General features: G+C 33.1%; 3 protein-coding genes across 4 annotated transcripts; 1 reads left to right on the top strand and 2 right to left on the bottom strand.

Moving 5' to 3' along the window:
* Positions 1-546: 546 nt before the first annotated feature.
* Positions 547-7,686, bottom strand: Raf (Raf oncogene). Its single transcript, XM_012376989.2, has one exon. The coding sequence runs from the start codon at positions 7,684-7,686 to the stop codon at positions 5,302-5,304; it is 2,385 nt and encodes a 794-aa protein (XP_012232412.1). The 3' UTR covers positions 547-5,301.
* A 242-nt stretch (positions 7,687-7,928) lies between these two features.
* On the top strand, positions 7,929-10,953 carry LOC105678023 ((3R)-3-hydroxyacyl-CoA dehydrogenase). 2 transcript variants are annotated; one of them, XM_012376992.2, is made up of 5 exons: positions 8,985-9,280; positions 9,356-9,480; positions 9,688-9,804; positions 10,013-10,388; positions 10,505-10,953. In XM_012376992.2, exons 2-5 carry the CDS (start codon positions 9,441-9,443, stop codon positions 10,719-10,721), a joined length of 750 nt encoding a protein of 249 aa, XP_012232415.1. In that variant the 5' UTR covers positions 8,985-9,280; positions 9,356-9,440; the 3' UTR covers positions 10,722-10,953. The 2 variants fall into 2 exon arrangements, with proteins under 2 accessions (XP_012232417.1, XP_012232415.1); XM_012376994.2 differs by lacking the exons at positions 8,985-9,280; positions 9,356-9,480 and adding an exon at positions 7,929-8,058.
* On the bottom strand, positions 10,824-12,024 carry LOC105678022 (deoxynucleotidyltransferase terminal-interacting protein 2). Its single transcript, XM_012376990.2, has 2 exons — positions 11,815-12,024; positions 10,824-11,676 (listed from the first exon to the last, which is right to left on the bottom strand). Exons 1-2 carry the CDS (start codon positions 11,912-11,914, stop codon positions 11,000-11,002), a joined length of 777 nt encoding a protein of 258 aa, XP_012232413.1. The 5' UTR covers positions 11,915-12,024; the 3' UTR covers positions 10,824-10,999.
* Between the last annotated feature and the right edge of the window lie 4,504 nt (positions 12,025-16,528).

Here is a 16,528-nt window from a genome sequence, read left to right as displayed (position 1 = left end):
GATTCTTGTTTCTGCGAAAATTCAACAAAGGAAAAACCTAATGAAGCTGAGTTTAATTTAAATTTGTTGCTTGTCTTTCCAAGATTACAAAAATTGAATTGTACAGAATGATTTTCTTTTAATTCCATTCAATATATATTTTTTTCTTGTCAGCGTAAGCTATTTAACCCAAACTATGTCGATACAATTTGGAACTGGTTTCACTAACGTCGGTTAACGCTTAGTCCTATTAACTAAATTTGCTGTCTCTATGCTATAGATGAAGAACATAATCTAGAAAAAAATAGCAAACCGCTAATTCAATGTTGATTGACACAAATTATTCAGCAAAAGGAAGATGAAATCGACAAGATGGAATCGCTCTATCACAGGAATTCTCATTCTATTTCACAGCATGTCAAATTTGAATCAATATCGAGGAAAGTAAATCTTATTTGAGATTCAAGTCATGCCATTTTAAAGTTATATTCGACGTCATATCGTGTCCTGGTTATCCCTTTTAAAGATAAAATTTTGTTATCATTATAGCTTAAAAGAAAGAAGATATCTTGGATACGTTGTTTATTCCAAACACTGTAAATAAGTCACAATACGTTGGATTTATTTTCTCCTGCGCTCTTTGAAAAAAAAGCGCTCCAATATCTATTGCATGTAACCTCATACGAATTCTTACATATATAATACATACCGAAACAATATGTGGAGAAGTGTATTCCAACAACGGCATAGTACTACAAGTTTAGATAGTAATGCACATAAAATCTTCACAGATGGAGAAAGACGGTCAGCGTTAGAATTTAGCAAAATAAAATTCAGTAACACACAATTCTTACTATTTTTCATTACAAGATCTTGCAAGATATTGTAACGAAAAATAGTAAAAATAGTCATATGACAAACTACAAAATTACTATTAAACAACTCCAGTTTTGGTTGCCCTGATTGCTATCGATACAAGATATAAACATAAGATTTATGTTTCTTGTTAACCTGAGATGCGAAATTTTTAACGGAAGACGAGTCATATGTCTTCCTCATCCTCCTCCTACTTCCCCATGGATTCAATTGTTACAGTCCACTGCTTTTTCCTATTACAGGAAAGCGTTATCAACGATATAGGAAAGCGTTATCAACATAAGCTCTGTTCTAATATATTATGAGCTCACAATGTATGATTTCAGTCTCTAATTCTTTTCGCTTATTATGTCCGCGTTAATCACATTCTTTCTTTCTTCGTGTTTCCTCACTATCCTTCCCCCCCCCCCCTCTCTCTCTCTCTCTCTCTCTCTCTCACTCTCACTCTCGTTCATAATAAATTTCTCTCATACTTTTGAATCCGGCAATATCAATAATTGCATAAATTACCGCAATGAATAACACATAAATAAATAAATTATAAATCAAAAGATAGAAAGAAAAAAATCAGAGAGAAGAGTTGGTGTAATTATTATACATGTTTTTGAAGATTCATTCTTAGGCCTTACACGCACAAGAAGAGAAATGCACGACAAAAACTTTCAAGATCAAAATTTATAATAAAAATGTAGAATTAAATGCAAAATAATTATATAAAAATTTAAATATCACTTTGTGATATGTATGTATATAAAATGTTTAATAAAAAATAATATTTGTAAACAATAGGTAACTTTAAGAGGTGCGAATATGTTTATACCCTAAAAATTTATATTAAATATTAATATACATTAATTTTTCTCATATATAGTGCTTTTTAAATTGTATTGTTAATATATAATTGTATTATTAAACAATTATATTTTTTAATATCTGAAATGTCTTCGATTTTTGTAACTCGTTTAAAATGACTTTAAAATATTATGTATTGATAGTATGAGATGTATATGTTTTTTTATGAAATATAATACTATTTAATCTTAATATATCATTGTAACTTATTTATAATGAAATATATTTTTGATAAAATATATTATATTTTAGCTATAAAGAATATTCGTCGCGGTAATGCACTTTCCTTCTATGCGTGTATATTGTCCGTGACGCACATAATTTGAATTATATTTGATCGTAACAAAGATATGGAGTAACATGCGATTACAATTGAATTCTCTGACACTAACTAAAAATTGCATAGTATCTCGGATTAATTCGAAGTGAAATTCGCGCTATTTCCTGCACTACGGTAGCCTCAGAAGCTTGTATATTGTAGGAAAGTGCGCACATCATTGAAATATTATTTAGTATTAATTAAATGTAAATCAATACGTTATGAATGCCCACGCATGTATATTCAAGATTGCTTTTATCTTCCTCTCGTTGTCGTATTCGAATAATTAACTATTAAACTTAAATTTATACTCGTGCTCAAGATATATATTCGAGTTAGTTATAAAGTTAGAGAAGCGAAGTCTAAGGTAAAAGTTTCATAAAAGAATTTTTCAAAGCGCATATGATTAATCATCTTGTTAAATTTTAATACATGTATCCTATTACGCTTACTACCAGCGATGATACTTATTTTAGGCCAATCATACCGATGTCCGGAAATATTTTACAGAAGAGATTCCGAAAACTAATCGTTGTACTAGCATTTTCACAGGTTAACTATATTTTGCTTGACAATAGATATGTACTAATACCTTACAAAATGAATGAAAGAACAAGTAGGTCAAAAATCTCTTGAAAAATTTTTCTTTCGCATTTGAGGTTTACAACGCTCTTTCACTTTTTTTGTTACTAAATAGTAAAGATATATAACTTTATTTCTTTCCTTTAAATTACAATTCAGTTTTTTCTTTCGTCAAACATAATCCGTTGTTTCAATTTGTAATCTATAGAAAAATAAATATTAAATAACTAAATTATAAAACAAATGTTTTTTAGCATGTAAAAGAAATTAAAAAGTTCAAAAGGAATGTAAAGAGCCATAATGCAGGTTCGTCATGCGAAGGTTACTTTATATTTATTTAAAATTATTTACGTTACAAACGTTTCTGCCTGGCATCAGGCCTTCTTCAGTGTATAAAAATAAAAACGAAAGAATTGCTCGCAGAAATCTTAAGATTTCAACTGTTAACTTACTAACAATAAGACTAATAGTTTCTCTCTTCCACCTCGTTTCTTCTACGTGGTTGAGTTCACTGTCATCATGCAATTATTACAATCCGAACTTTCGTATTGTTTATTGAACATTTTGGTTGAAAACGAAATTTAAATACTTCTTCCACATCTCACTATGTAATTACTACGAGCGATTCTTTCGTTTTTATTTTTGTACACTAAAGAAAGCACGACGAATCTGCATTGTGACTCTTTACGCTCCTTTTGAACTTATTTAATTTTGTCAATCACTAGAACCTTTTACATTTCATCAATTATTGTAAAAGAAATTGTTTTTAGATTGTATATATTTCTTGTTGCGCGGAAACAATGTTTGATGTATGTACACACGTGAAATAATTATTTTTTACGTGCATGTTTTCAACATTATTTAAGATTTAATTGTAAAATGAATAATTAAAGATCCTCAAAAACGATTCGTCAAATAAAATAAGCATTTTACAGCGTGTTGAGAAACTTTTGTCCATTTGAAATCAATATCCCTAATTTAACAGGCTTTAAGTCAATTAATAAATATATGTCTGTTATTTTACATTTTTTCTTACAATATATCGTCTTGTGATGCAATTTGTCACATTATTCTTATCGCAAAACAACCTGTATCGAAATATTGATATACGTGATCATAAATGACTATAAGAGTTTTTAATTGTGTGAGCATGCTCGAGACAAAATCAAGGAAGTAGATTCAAAAATCACTTCGACCTTTGAAAAAATATCTCAGATTAGCAACGATTCGCATGACTTAAATGCCGTTTTATGACACATAATTACTCTTGTGACATAATTTAGTTTTACATCCTTCATAAGGATCCCACAAAATTAACAGATCGCTACATTGACGTGCATGCACGTATAATAACATATGTATATATGTACACTTGTGTATATATACGTGAGTATGTACTTATAATACATAAATGATCGACCTAGTCAAATAAAAATTTATTTTTGTAAACGGTAAATTTCTAAAGATAAAAGCTACGCATGCGTTCTCTTTTTCTTTCTTTCCTATACGGGGTGATCCACAGAAATGGATCGGATTCTAGCACTCGTTCTGTTGAAGATAAGAAAAATAGTAAAGGCAAAAGTTAAATGACATAACGTAAAAAATTTTTCTACGATTCATTTTTTTTCGAAAATGCAACAATGCACCAGAAAAATACAATTGCACTTTTTTTAAAATGGATTATATATTTAAATAAAAGTATATATTTGTTTGCATAAATAAATTCTTCTAAATAATCTGTGTATAAAAGTATTAGGGTAAAGTGCTCAAAAAATAAATACTTCACGAGATATTTGAAATTTTTGAGTGAAGTATACGCGTTATTTATGTGATGTTCAAATGTTTTATCGTGACATAACGAAGATTTTGTGATGCGTTTCTTTATGCTCTGCATTTTATCATCAAGATGATTACTATTTACATTTAAACAATTTATTTTAATCTGTTTTTTGATCATCAATGGAAACAAATGGACGCGAATATACTTTATCTTTATAATTAATATAAACTTTGATCAATTGATGCTGCTTTATACGTTCTCAAGTGTTTATATTCAAAATCCGTAATCGTAAATACAGTAAAACATTTGAATATAACCGTGAATAAATATACTCACACAAATATTTCAAATATCTCGTAAAATATTGATTTTCCAAGCACCTTGCCCTAATACTTTTACATACAGATTATTCAGAAAAATCTATTCAAAATAAAAAAATATATAATTTCATTTAAAAAGAGTGCAATTGCAACTTTTTTAGTGCACCGTTGCACTTACGAAAAAATTAGTCGATAGAAAAAATTTTTCATGTATGCCATTTAACTATTACTTCTACTATTTTTTCTATCTTCAATAGACCAAGTATTAGAAACCGGCCCAGTTCCATGGACTACCTTTTGTGTGTGTGTGTGTGTGTGTGTGTGTGTGTGTGTGTGTGTGTGTGTGTGTGTGTGTGTGTGTGTGTGTGTGGGCGCGCGCGCATATATATATGTATGAAGCTTATATTTTTCTTTTGTTTTATATCAAAGAATGTTATCACATTCCACATCGAGCAAATATTTGCAATATGATCAAGAAATAATGAAAGAATGATTTAGATTGTTCATAAAGCTAAGCTTATCATTATTTTCAATGTTTTAAATACTTCTTTTACGCAAAGTGCATCAGACTTATAATGTGTCAGCTGATACATTTATATGTTCCCACCGGAAGGATAAAAGGGGAAAGCGCCAAATTGAAAGTTTACCGGCGTTTTTGGTGAAGCACAGGTGTATAGAAAATCGTCAGATTGCAATTGCGTTCTATTCAGATTTGGTTCGGAAGCTGATCTTGTTATCTTCGGTAAACCACGCAAAAGACTCTCTAAACTAGCCAAGATCTGACGAAATATCGGTCGCTCATCGCGCGAAAATTTAATACAGTCCTCCGTGAGTCTTTTTAGTGCTTTCGGTGTATCGGAACGCAATTTGTTTAAATCGGGACGCAGATAACCACGTCCTACCATAAACAATATCTGATCTTTATTGTTTATATGTGAATACGGTAACTGACCAGCTAATAATTCAAACAACACTACACCAAATGCGTAGACATCAGACTGAAAACTATACGGATTTTCCTCTTGCATCCTGATGACTTCTGGTGCCATCCAGAGAATGGAACCAGTCGGTTGATGAAACTGTTGAGAACCGGACCATCGAGTTTTTGCTGTTGCTAGACCAAAATCGCCAATTTTAACAGTAAGATCGTCGTGCAAGAAGATGTTGTTACTCTTCAAGTCACGGTGAATGATGTTCTTCGCATGCAGATAGTCCATACCTTGTGCTGTCTGTCTGCCAATTTCTATTAACGTCAGCAATTCAAACTTGGACTCGAACACATGCAAATGTTTATACAGAGACGAACCTTCGCACCATTGTGTAACAATCGCAAGTTGTGGTTTACTGACGCAACCCATAAATAGCAGAACATTCACATGTCGAGTCTTACGCAAAACAGCTACTTCATTTTTAAATGCTTGCAACTGTGCAGACGTAGGAATTTTGACATTGAGTGTTTTCACAGCAACAGGTCCATGCCAATGAGCTTTATATACAGTTCCGAATGATCCTGATCCAATACGTGGACCTACTAGGATCTCATCTGCTGGAATTTCCCAATCTTCAATGGATTCTCTTGGTGCTAGGACATTTTTCGACGATTCATCAGCTGATTTTGCTCTTGGTCGCTTCAGCCTTAATGTATTGGTAGGGCTAGCCTGCGTGGACTGACTGTGCTTTGTTGGACTGTTGTCAGGTGATATAGGACTTTGCATAGTACCAACGGGTCTACCTAAATTCTCAGATCTACTGTATTCATCTGCATTAATAGGTTCATTGCCTGGTTTAACCATATTGAAGCAGACATTGGGTGCTGAACTAGAACGGTCTTGCTGGCCCAAGGAACGTGGATGCCTCTGATTTCTTGATGGAGCCAGAGAGGGAGACATACTCCTATTCAAGTAACCAGAAGGAACTTGCAAGATTCCAGCAGTAGTTTCCGGATTGTGCGCAAGTAATGCTTTGTAGTACGCATCTTGCATACGCACTTGATGGCACAGAGCTGGCACACCACCCGCGCACCTCTGATGAAATCTGTAATTACATGTTCTGCAATAAAATCCTTGGAACAGCAGTTTTCTACAACACTCACAAAAAGCTAGCGAGAAGAATGTCTTACGCACAAAGTTGTGCGAAATGGAAGTAGTAATAGGAAATTTATCCAAAATTTCCACCGATATCTCATCACACTCCAACAACGAGATATCTGCATCCCAAGATATCAAATACTTGGAATTGTTTATACCCATAATGTAAACTGCGCACATCTCAGGAGTAAGATTTCGTAGTTTCATAGCTTTGGCTAACGCGTCTCTTAAGGAAAGTCCTTCTCGCACTTGCACACTAGTACGTTGTTGATTAGGTAGATATGCCCTGAGTGTACTGATGGATTTCACCGGTGTCCTGGGGCCTCTGCCCATATTGTTGTCGCATTCAGACATAGTAACACTAGGAATACTTTCAGCATCCAGCGCTTCATTCAGTTGCTGCTCTTTACACTCTAGATCATGCAATTTACTTGTCAGTTCATTGTATTCACTAAGATAAATCGGAGGTGGATTTCGTAAATCAGCAAAACGAGTGTTCAAAGCGTCAATGTTTTGTCGCGTGAAATGTATGACTCTCTGTATATTGTATAATTCGTGCCTGAGTTGATCTGTATCCAGATAGCTGTCATCTGGATCACTAAGCTCGCCAAATTCTGGACCGCCTCCACGAGACATCGCAAGTTGCTGCTGCTGTTGCGGCGGCGGTGGTGGCGGCGGCGATAAGCGGTCCGCTGTGCTTTTCTTCCTATGCCGACGGCGACGCGTCAATACCGAAGACGAGGACAACGATGACGATGATGAAGATGAGGGTGACGGCAACGGCGATGTGACTATCGCCTCGTTTCGATCTTCGATTTTATGACACGAGAACTCCGTGTGCGCGCTCGCACGAACCACGGCGTGATACCTGCGTTCGCCGATCACGGCCATCTTTTTGCTACGTCGGGCAGCATCCTGAGCCGCCGCTGCTGCGCTTCGAAACACCTCGGCAGCTCTGTTCGCGCTATCCGTAGTCGAAGAACGGCGAGCGTTACACTTGCACGAGAGAGTGCACTACTTCGGTCCTTTGATCTGTCACTCGCTCTTTCCTGTTCCTTCAATCTTTCTTCTTGTTCTCTCTCTCCTTTCCCCCTCTCTTTCTCTTTCTCCCTCTCTCCTTCTCGATCTTTGTCTCGCTTCTCACCACGCTGCCGTTGTCTCGCCGCGCGACCAAGCACGCAGCGTCGTCACACGTCGCCACTCTTCTCTACCGTGTTTCTTATCGCTGTTCACGCGTACCGAGTCGAATCGCTGCGATGATGCGTGAGTACACGGCATACCGCAATATTCCTGTTGATAGCGCACTTGTCACCACGTTCAACTTCGATCTCTTCTACATTCGCCGCTTAATATCTCTCTCTCTCTCTCTCTCTATCTTTCTCTTCGCTGTCTCGGCTCGCGCCCGATGCGCTAACCGTCCGCCCTTGACGTCGCGCACCTGATTTCACCAACTCTACGTATCTACGAGACAACCTCGAACTGTCCCACCGCAGAACTGGCACAGACGAAGGCGCGGGGCTACGAGCTGCGGCGCGCCGGTGCTGCCAGCAGCGTCTACAATACGATATCTCCTTTTCTTTTCTTTGACTTCATCGTGTACACCTTCGCTGTAATTTCATAAACGTTTAAATTGATACCACGTGATGCGACAATCTCTCGAAAGCTTCATGCAAAATTTCTTTGATCATACATTCACAAATGATAGCACTCACCGGTTAAACAATATTAAGGTCCGTTTGTACAGCTCTTTGGCATTCTTTATGAATTATCTTGGATATTTGCGTGACAGAACGCATTAAAAGTGCATACTATAATCTGCAATAAATTTCCGATTTGTTTTTTGCGCAATATTTCATACCAGCAAGTATTTCTTTGAAACACGTCATGTACATCTTAATGTATACTGACGTATTTAAATGTAAATCCATTATGTCATGTTTTGACTAAATGCAGCCGTGAGACATGATGATAATTATTGTCCGACTGGTCAACTGCCCGCTTAACTTATAATGACTCGCATCATATCGCATCGCAATACGGGCGGCCAATAATTCGAGTTCAATTTTTCCGTAAACACAGCCATTTGCATTGCGCGTTTCTCTGACGTCACTGCGGGTACGCTTTGACGTCAACGGCATATGGTGCTGTCTCCAGGACGACGGAAACTCGATTCCGATTGGCCGGTTGTACTTACGTATACGTGCTGTGAAATCGCCGGCTGGAAGATGCTCGAGAAAACACATTTCCGAACCGTCGGAATTCCTTCCGGCGCGTTCATGCAATAACGAGCGCGTTAACTTCGTCTTTCTATGATGGAATGCTCATCGATTGACCAATGCGGTGATTTGCCAGTGTTGATTGCCCAGTGAACTATATTATACATACTGGAGTAAGCCTTGAAGGAGTAGGGGAAGGTCCACTGTGGAAGAGAGAGCTATATTGGATGGAGACGTATGCTTTGTTTTTAATATTCCCACCATACACGGTAAGTATGGAAGGACAGACGTCTTCGCCTACTATTGCTATCTTTGGGCCGCGAAGTACACATTGGTTCTTATAGGATAGGCTCACTTTAGTTATGTTATATAATTCACTGTGATTACCGCGTTGATCAATCAAGAGCTTCTAATTACAATAGTTACGATATGTCGAAACTCGTAATTGGAAAATTGGCATTTGTTACTGGTTTGTGCAAGTTTTGTATATTTAAATTGAGTTTAGTTTTTATTAGTTAATTGAATTAACAATTTCTTCCAAATAATTATCTTTACTTATAAAACGCAAAGACTTGAGCTAGTTTAACGCTTAACCAAATCATTGCTCAGTAAAAATGTATAAGATGTAAATGTAGTTTATATATAAATATAATTTTTTCATCGTCAAATATTGCAGGTGCTGGAAGTGGTATCGGAAGAGAGATATGTCGAGTTTTAGCTAGAGAAGGCGCCCAAGTCGTGGCGACCGATCGAAATATTAAAACTGTTGAGGAAACTGTAGCTACTTTAGAAGGTCTATATATTTCTATGAATGCTTTGATTAAAGATGGAAATCAATATTAAAATTTATATTTATGTGTATTTATAGTATAAATATTTTAAATATTTTCAAAAAACATTATATATTTTAATATACACATATAAATTTCAATAATTATATAAATTTTATCTTACAATTATTCGTTGTCATTGTTCCATTCATAGCATATTTATCATTGTAGGTATTGAGCATGTTCCACTGAATGTGGACGTCACTGATCGAAAGCATGTTGAGATAGCATTTAAACATGTTGTAAAGCAATTTTTAAAGCCACCTTCTATCATTGTTAATGCAGCAGGTATTACACGAGATAACTTTTTAATGAAACTCAGTGATTATGACTTTGATGATGTGATCAACATCAATTTAAAAGGTTCTTTCTTGGTAATGCAAATTGCTGCAAGAACAATGATAGAAGCAAATGCATCTAAAGATTCTTCCATTATTAATGTGAGTTCAATTGTTGGTAAATATGGAAATATTGGACAGAGTAATTATAGTGCATCAAAAGCTGGAGTGATAGCTATGACAAAAACCGCTTCTATGGAGCTTGGGCAGTATGTATTAGATATTTATTTACAAAACATTTTGATTTAATGTAAAATATGATTTGATTTAATATAAATAATATATATATATATATATATAAAATATGTAATTGTACATTTTACAGGTTTGGAATTCGGGTAAATGCAATACTGCCTGGTTTTATAGAAACTTCTATGACTGCAAATGTACCAGACAATGTTAAGAAAATTCTTATTAAAAAAATACAATTGCAAAGAATAGGCAAACCACAAGAAGTGGCAGAGGTTGTCGCATTTTTAGCTTCTAACAGAAGTTCTTATGTGAATGGTACTGCTATAGAAATTACTGGAGGAATGTATTGAATGTTATTCATTTTGTATGTGTTTTTATGTGTATACACAGACAAAATATATAACTCTGATGTGTGTACACATATATGTTGCTTGTGTACAAACAGATACATATCTACTTATATATTTTTTATTAGTAATATATATTTATTAGTAATATATATTTTTTAAGAAATGTACAATTTATGTACATATACTTCTGTTACATATTTTAAATACAAATAAAATTTGCATTCTTTATCAATTCTTTATTCCCCTCAACACAAAGAATTCTATATAATTGCAATAAGTTACTTCTTCCTTTTTCCTTTAAGCCTTTTTGCATGTTTGTGTGCCTTATAATGTGTCTTTTTCTTTTCTTCAACAATCTCCTTATATTTGCGCTTATTATACTTTTTGAAATCAGCATCAGCCATGAGCTCATCAACAATAGTCTTTTTACGTTCACTGTTTGTAAGACGTGAGGAATAGAAATCCATTGGAGAATCGATAACTTTACCAATATGGAAATGTTTTGGCAATGCAGTCATGTCATTTTTCTTGTAGAAGTGTTTGGGATCCAATGCAGACCTCATTCGTAATACTTCAAGATCATGTCTGATCTCTGACGTTATTTGAGGCGCTCTCATGTTAAACCAGCCTGCACCTGTACCTTGCTTTCGTTTTTCTCGTCGTTTACGTAATTCCAGTTGATGTTTGCTCAACTCATATGGTGGTACAACATGCAACTGTTCAAAACCAGGATTGATAACAGTCTTTTTCAAAATTTTATCCAGTGGATTTATGTCTTTTCTTATGTGCGTGATTTCTTGTGTTAGTTTAAAAGTAACTCCTGAAGATTTCCAACCCATATCGGTTTCAAATTCTTCAAGATCAAAGTCTTCATTAGAAACAAGTTTTTTTTTTGGTGTTTCCTCTGTCTTAATACCAAGATATTCTGCATCATATATCCTTGATGGATCAACATCTAATGGAAAAAACATAAATATTTTTAACTAATTAATTTACGATCTGAATGCTCAACAATAGTTACAAAAATTAAAAAATATACTTTACATTAAATCCTAACCTATATCTCACAAAAATAAAGAATAGATAAACATACCGATAGTCTTAATTTCTACATCGTCATCATCGTCACTTCCTAATAACTGATCCCTACTTATTAGGTCAGAGTTGCCTTTCTTATCGATCACTATGTCCATCGTTAAAATTTATTTAATCACGTATTAAAAATTCTCTTGATTAAGTTTATTCTTTACTGCTGCACTGAGTTCACATCAAAGTAGTAGCCTACTACTTTGATGTGAACTCAGTGCAGCAGTAAAGAAGTAGGCAGTGATGCAAACTCGAGCCGGCCAGCACCAGGGCTCCGTGGTAGGGGAATTATGCACACAAGCGAGAATCGTACGTCACACGTACGTGTGCGCACATGTACATGTGACGTAGCGATTCTCGCTTGTGTGCATAATTCCCCTACCACGGAGCCTTGGTGCTGGCCGGCTCCAAGATCTATAGAGAGAAGGTTACCTCAGGAAAACCGATTATGGGCGAGGGACGATGAAGTAAGGGGGGAGCTAGAAACAACTTGTCGGCGAGGGGCGACGAAGTAAGGGGGGAGTTAGAAACAGCTTGTAGGCGAGGGGCGACGAAGGAAGGGGAGAGCATGATGATCTCATCGTCAAACAGTAGCTGTCTCTCTCGCACGCTTTAGTGTTTTCTCTCTCGCTCCTTTAATATAGAAATGCTTTGAGTTTTTATCGAAAAAATACTTTTATTTTGTAAAACATTGATAGCACTGGAAATTGCGTAATAAAAATTGAAAAGTAAATTAGAAAGGCGCTATAAATTACATATATTGCAAATTATAGCGCTAGATATTTAACGTTTATAATGTTAAATATCGCTGCAACAGATGCATTTGTAATACAAATTGCTTTGTACTCGTATTTAGACTGTAATATCAATGAAAATAAAATATAATTTGGGGATATACACAAAAAACATTATTTGTAAAGTAGTAAAATAAAAGAAAAAATAGTACATATTTAAAAATTATTTTTAAAATAATATTTACTGTTTATATGCATTATTTACAAAAGAAACTCTATAAAAAAATTTATTTTTTATATTTAATTGTGAAAACCTCAAAAATTGTCAAGAAATTGTAACTGAAATTCATAAATGTAAGTACAATTCTAGGGTAATATAAAAAGCATCATACACAAATTTATTATGATACAAACTTAAATAATAAAATTGTAATATATGTTTCAACATTGCACATGTGAATATTTATATGATAAAATTTACAAAGTGTTAACAATTTTCAAATATTTGCTAATAAAATATTATTGAAATGTTTCTGTTGAAATCTTAAAATAATTCTTCAAAACAAATATGATGGGGTATATATTAGGGATCATTAAATATGCGGCAACATTGTGATTATAAAATTTTATAAGTATAATAAAAATTAAGTATAATAAATATAATAAGTATATAAGTATAATAATAAAATTTTTATAAGTATCTATAATAATAAAAATACATATATGTTGTATTAATCTGTTAATATAAAAAAATTATTAATTAATTTAACGCAAATAAATTTCTTTATAATAACAGATTAATACAACATATATGTATTTTTATTATTATAGATACTTATAAAAATTTTATTATTATACTTGTATACTTATTATATTTATTATACTTAATTTTATTTATAGATACTTATAAAATTTTATAATCACAATGTTGCCGCATATTTAATGATCCCTAATATATACTCCACCATATTTGTTTTAAAGAATTATTTTAAGATTTTAACAGAAACATTTCAATAATATTTTATTAGCAAATATTTGAAAATTGTTAACACTTTGTAAATTTTATCATATAAATATTCACATTTGCAATGTTGAAACATATATTACAATTTCATTATCTAAGTTTGTATCATAATAAATTTGTGTATGATGCTTTTTATATTATCCTAGAATTGTACTTACATTTATGAATTTCAGTTACAATTTCTTGACAATTTTTGAGGTTTTCACAATTAAATATAAAAAATAAATTTCTTTATAGTATTTCTTTTGTAAATAATGCATATAAACAGTAAATATTATTTTAAAAATAATTTTTAAATATGTACTATTTTTTCTTTTATTTTACTACTTTACAAATGATGTTTTTTGTGTATATCCCCAAATTATATTTTATTTTCATTGATATTACAGTCTAAATACGAGTACAAAGCAATTTGTATTACAAATGCATCTGTTGCAGCAATATTTAACATTATAAACGTTAAATATCTAGCGCTATAATTTGCAATATATGTAATTTATAGCGCCTTTCTAATTTACTTTTCAATTTTTATTACGCAATTTCCAGTGCTATCAATGTTTTACAAAATAAAAGTATTTTTTCGATAAAAACTCAAAGCATTTCTATATTAAAGGAGCGAGAGAGAAAACACTAAAGCGTGCGAGAGAGACAGCTACTGTTTGACGATGAGATCATCATGCTCTCCCCTTCCTTCGTCGCCCCTCGCCTACAAGCTGTTTCTAGCTCCCCCCTTACTTCGTCGCCCCTCGCCGACAAGCTGTTCTAGCTCCCCCCTTACTTCATTGTCCCTCGCCCACAACCGGTTTGCCTGAGGTAACCTTCTCTCTATAGATCTTGGGGTTTCCTAGCACATAATACACACACACAACTAACACACACATAATTAACCTAAAAGATTCTGATGTATATGACAGATAGCACTAAGAACTGTATAGCGCCTCTAGATCATAATTTAGGAACTAATCTATAGCTCTTTTTTACCTTATTATCGTCTATATTGCACACATACTTTGCATAAATTCTAAATGAGATAGTTTTTTAAGATTACATCTCTGAACTTAATTTTAATGGTTTCCTAGCAATCTTTGATATACTCTTCTTCGGCCACAACGTTTGTTTTGCATCTGCAAACTGTATAAATTTTGTATAAAACTAATATTTGTATACACCGACAACTTGTCGATAAAATTTCCAAATTTTTTAATCTTTTTTGTTTAAAATCTTATACTCACCGATGTATTAGCATATGTACTTTAATCACATAAAAAAATTTGTGATTCTGTTGAAGCAATAAAAAAATCCATGGAATTTACAAAATTGAAACGTAGTCGGTAAAACAGACGTGTGTGTGAAGTTAGCTCAGCACTTTTCAAATTTTATATTTTTCTTAATTATGCCGAATTGTGCTATGTTTGTGCCGATTTATGCCGTAAATGCGAAATTGATAACTCAAACCATACCGTAGAAAACAAAAAAAATCAAATTTTTACTAGCGCTGCATTTTTTGAATTTTATATTTTTCTTAATTGTGCCGAATTGTGCTATGTTTGTGCCGGTTTGTGCCGTAAACGCGAAATCGATAACTCAAACCACATCGTAGAAAACAAAAAAAATCAAATTTTTACTAGCCCTGCACTTTTCAAATTTTATATTTTTCTTAATTGTGCCGAATTGTGCTATGTTTATGCCGGTTTGTGTTATAAACAAAAATCGACCACGACCTATGGTTCTCTTTGAAAACGGAGAAAAGTTTTTTTATGCACAAGCAAATTGGGTCCAGTACGATTGAAAAACTGATTTTATCAATTATTCTCGTTGGGAAAAGTTGTCGTACTGGCCTAGCACAACAACTTTTTCTAATAACAAAATGATCTAAATAGTTTTTTGCAAAATCTGTGGATAATTGTTTATACAACCATTTTTGAAATTTATTATTTTGACAATTTCAATGTTTGTGCTGAGTTGTGCTAGGCTAGCACAAGAACTTTTTCTTATGAAAAAATGTCGTCAGATTATTGAATTTCGCGGTACAGCCGAAATTAGAAACGTGGAATTAGGAATTATAAATTTTAAACCCATGTAACTTTCGAATTATAGCAGATAGCCGAATTCTGCGACTTGTGCTGAATTGTGCTAATCGAGGCGAACAAAAAACTAGCAAGGAAAGTATCGATAACCTTTGATTAAATATTACAGAAAAGAGATGAGGGTGGAATTGAAATTTGACTTTTTCGAATTTTTACAAATTGTGTCGGATTGTGCTAATCGAGTGTAACAACTTTTCCTAATGGCAAAATGTCGTCAAATCATTGAACGTTGCAGTACAAAAAAAATAAAAAATGTAAGTTTTGCTAATCGGACTTCACAGTTATCATCATTTATAATGCATATTTTATTTCATTTCTCTTATTTAATAAAACCCGCTCTTTGCGTTACCCAGAACCACTGACGTGGACATGGCGGCATTTTGGTTCCTTTCGTTGTTTCTTTTTTCATTTTTTAAAATTTTATATTTTATATATATATATATCTATTTTTTATTTTATATTTTTATTTTTATTTTATTTTTCATATCACAATGATGTCATAGCAAATTATATCTGTGATAAAGCGGACATTCGCATGTCACCATGACTTTATTATGATTTCATTATGACATATTTAAGCGTCACAGAGAAATATCATTATGATATCACTGTGATTTGTTTTGCTATGGGGGATGTTATAACATGAGTTATTATTTTACACTTATAAATATATTGAAACCTAGAAATAACTTTTAAAAAATATTGATAAATTTTTATATAAAAAGTTAAGAATTGTTAAAAATTGTAATAATATTAATATTGTTGTATATATAATATTTAATTACTGCACAATAATGATACAATGAGCTGATATAAGGTAATAAGATTATATCATGTAAAATTTAGATTGAGCTTTAATGGTTTTACTAATTGTAA

The sequence above is a fragment of the Linepithema humile genome, chromosome 2 (genome assembly GCF_040581485.1).
Source record: "Linepithema humile isolate Giens D197 chromosome 2, Lhum_UNIL_v1.0, whole genome shotgun sequence".
NCBI lineage: Eukaryota > Metazoa > Arthropoda > Insecta > Hymenoptera > Formicidae > Linepithema > Linepithema humile.
The sequence above is the reverse complement of the archived record's forward strand: the minus strand, read 5'-3'. Positions and strand labels throughout refer to the sequence as shown.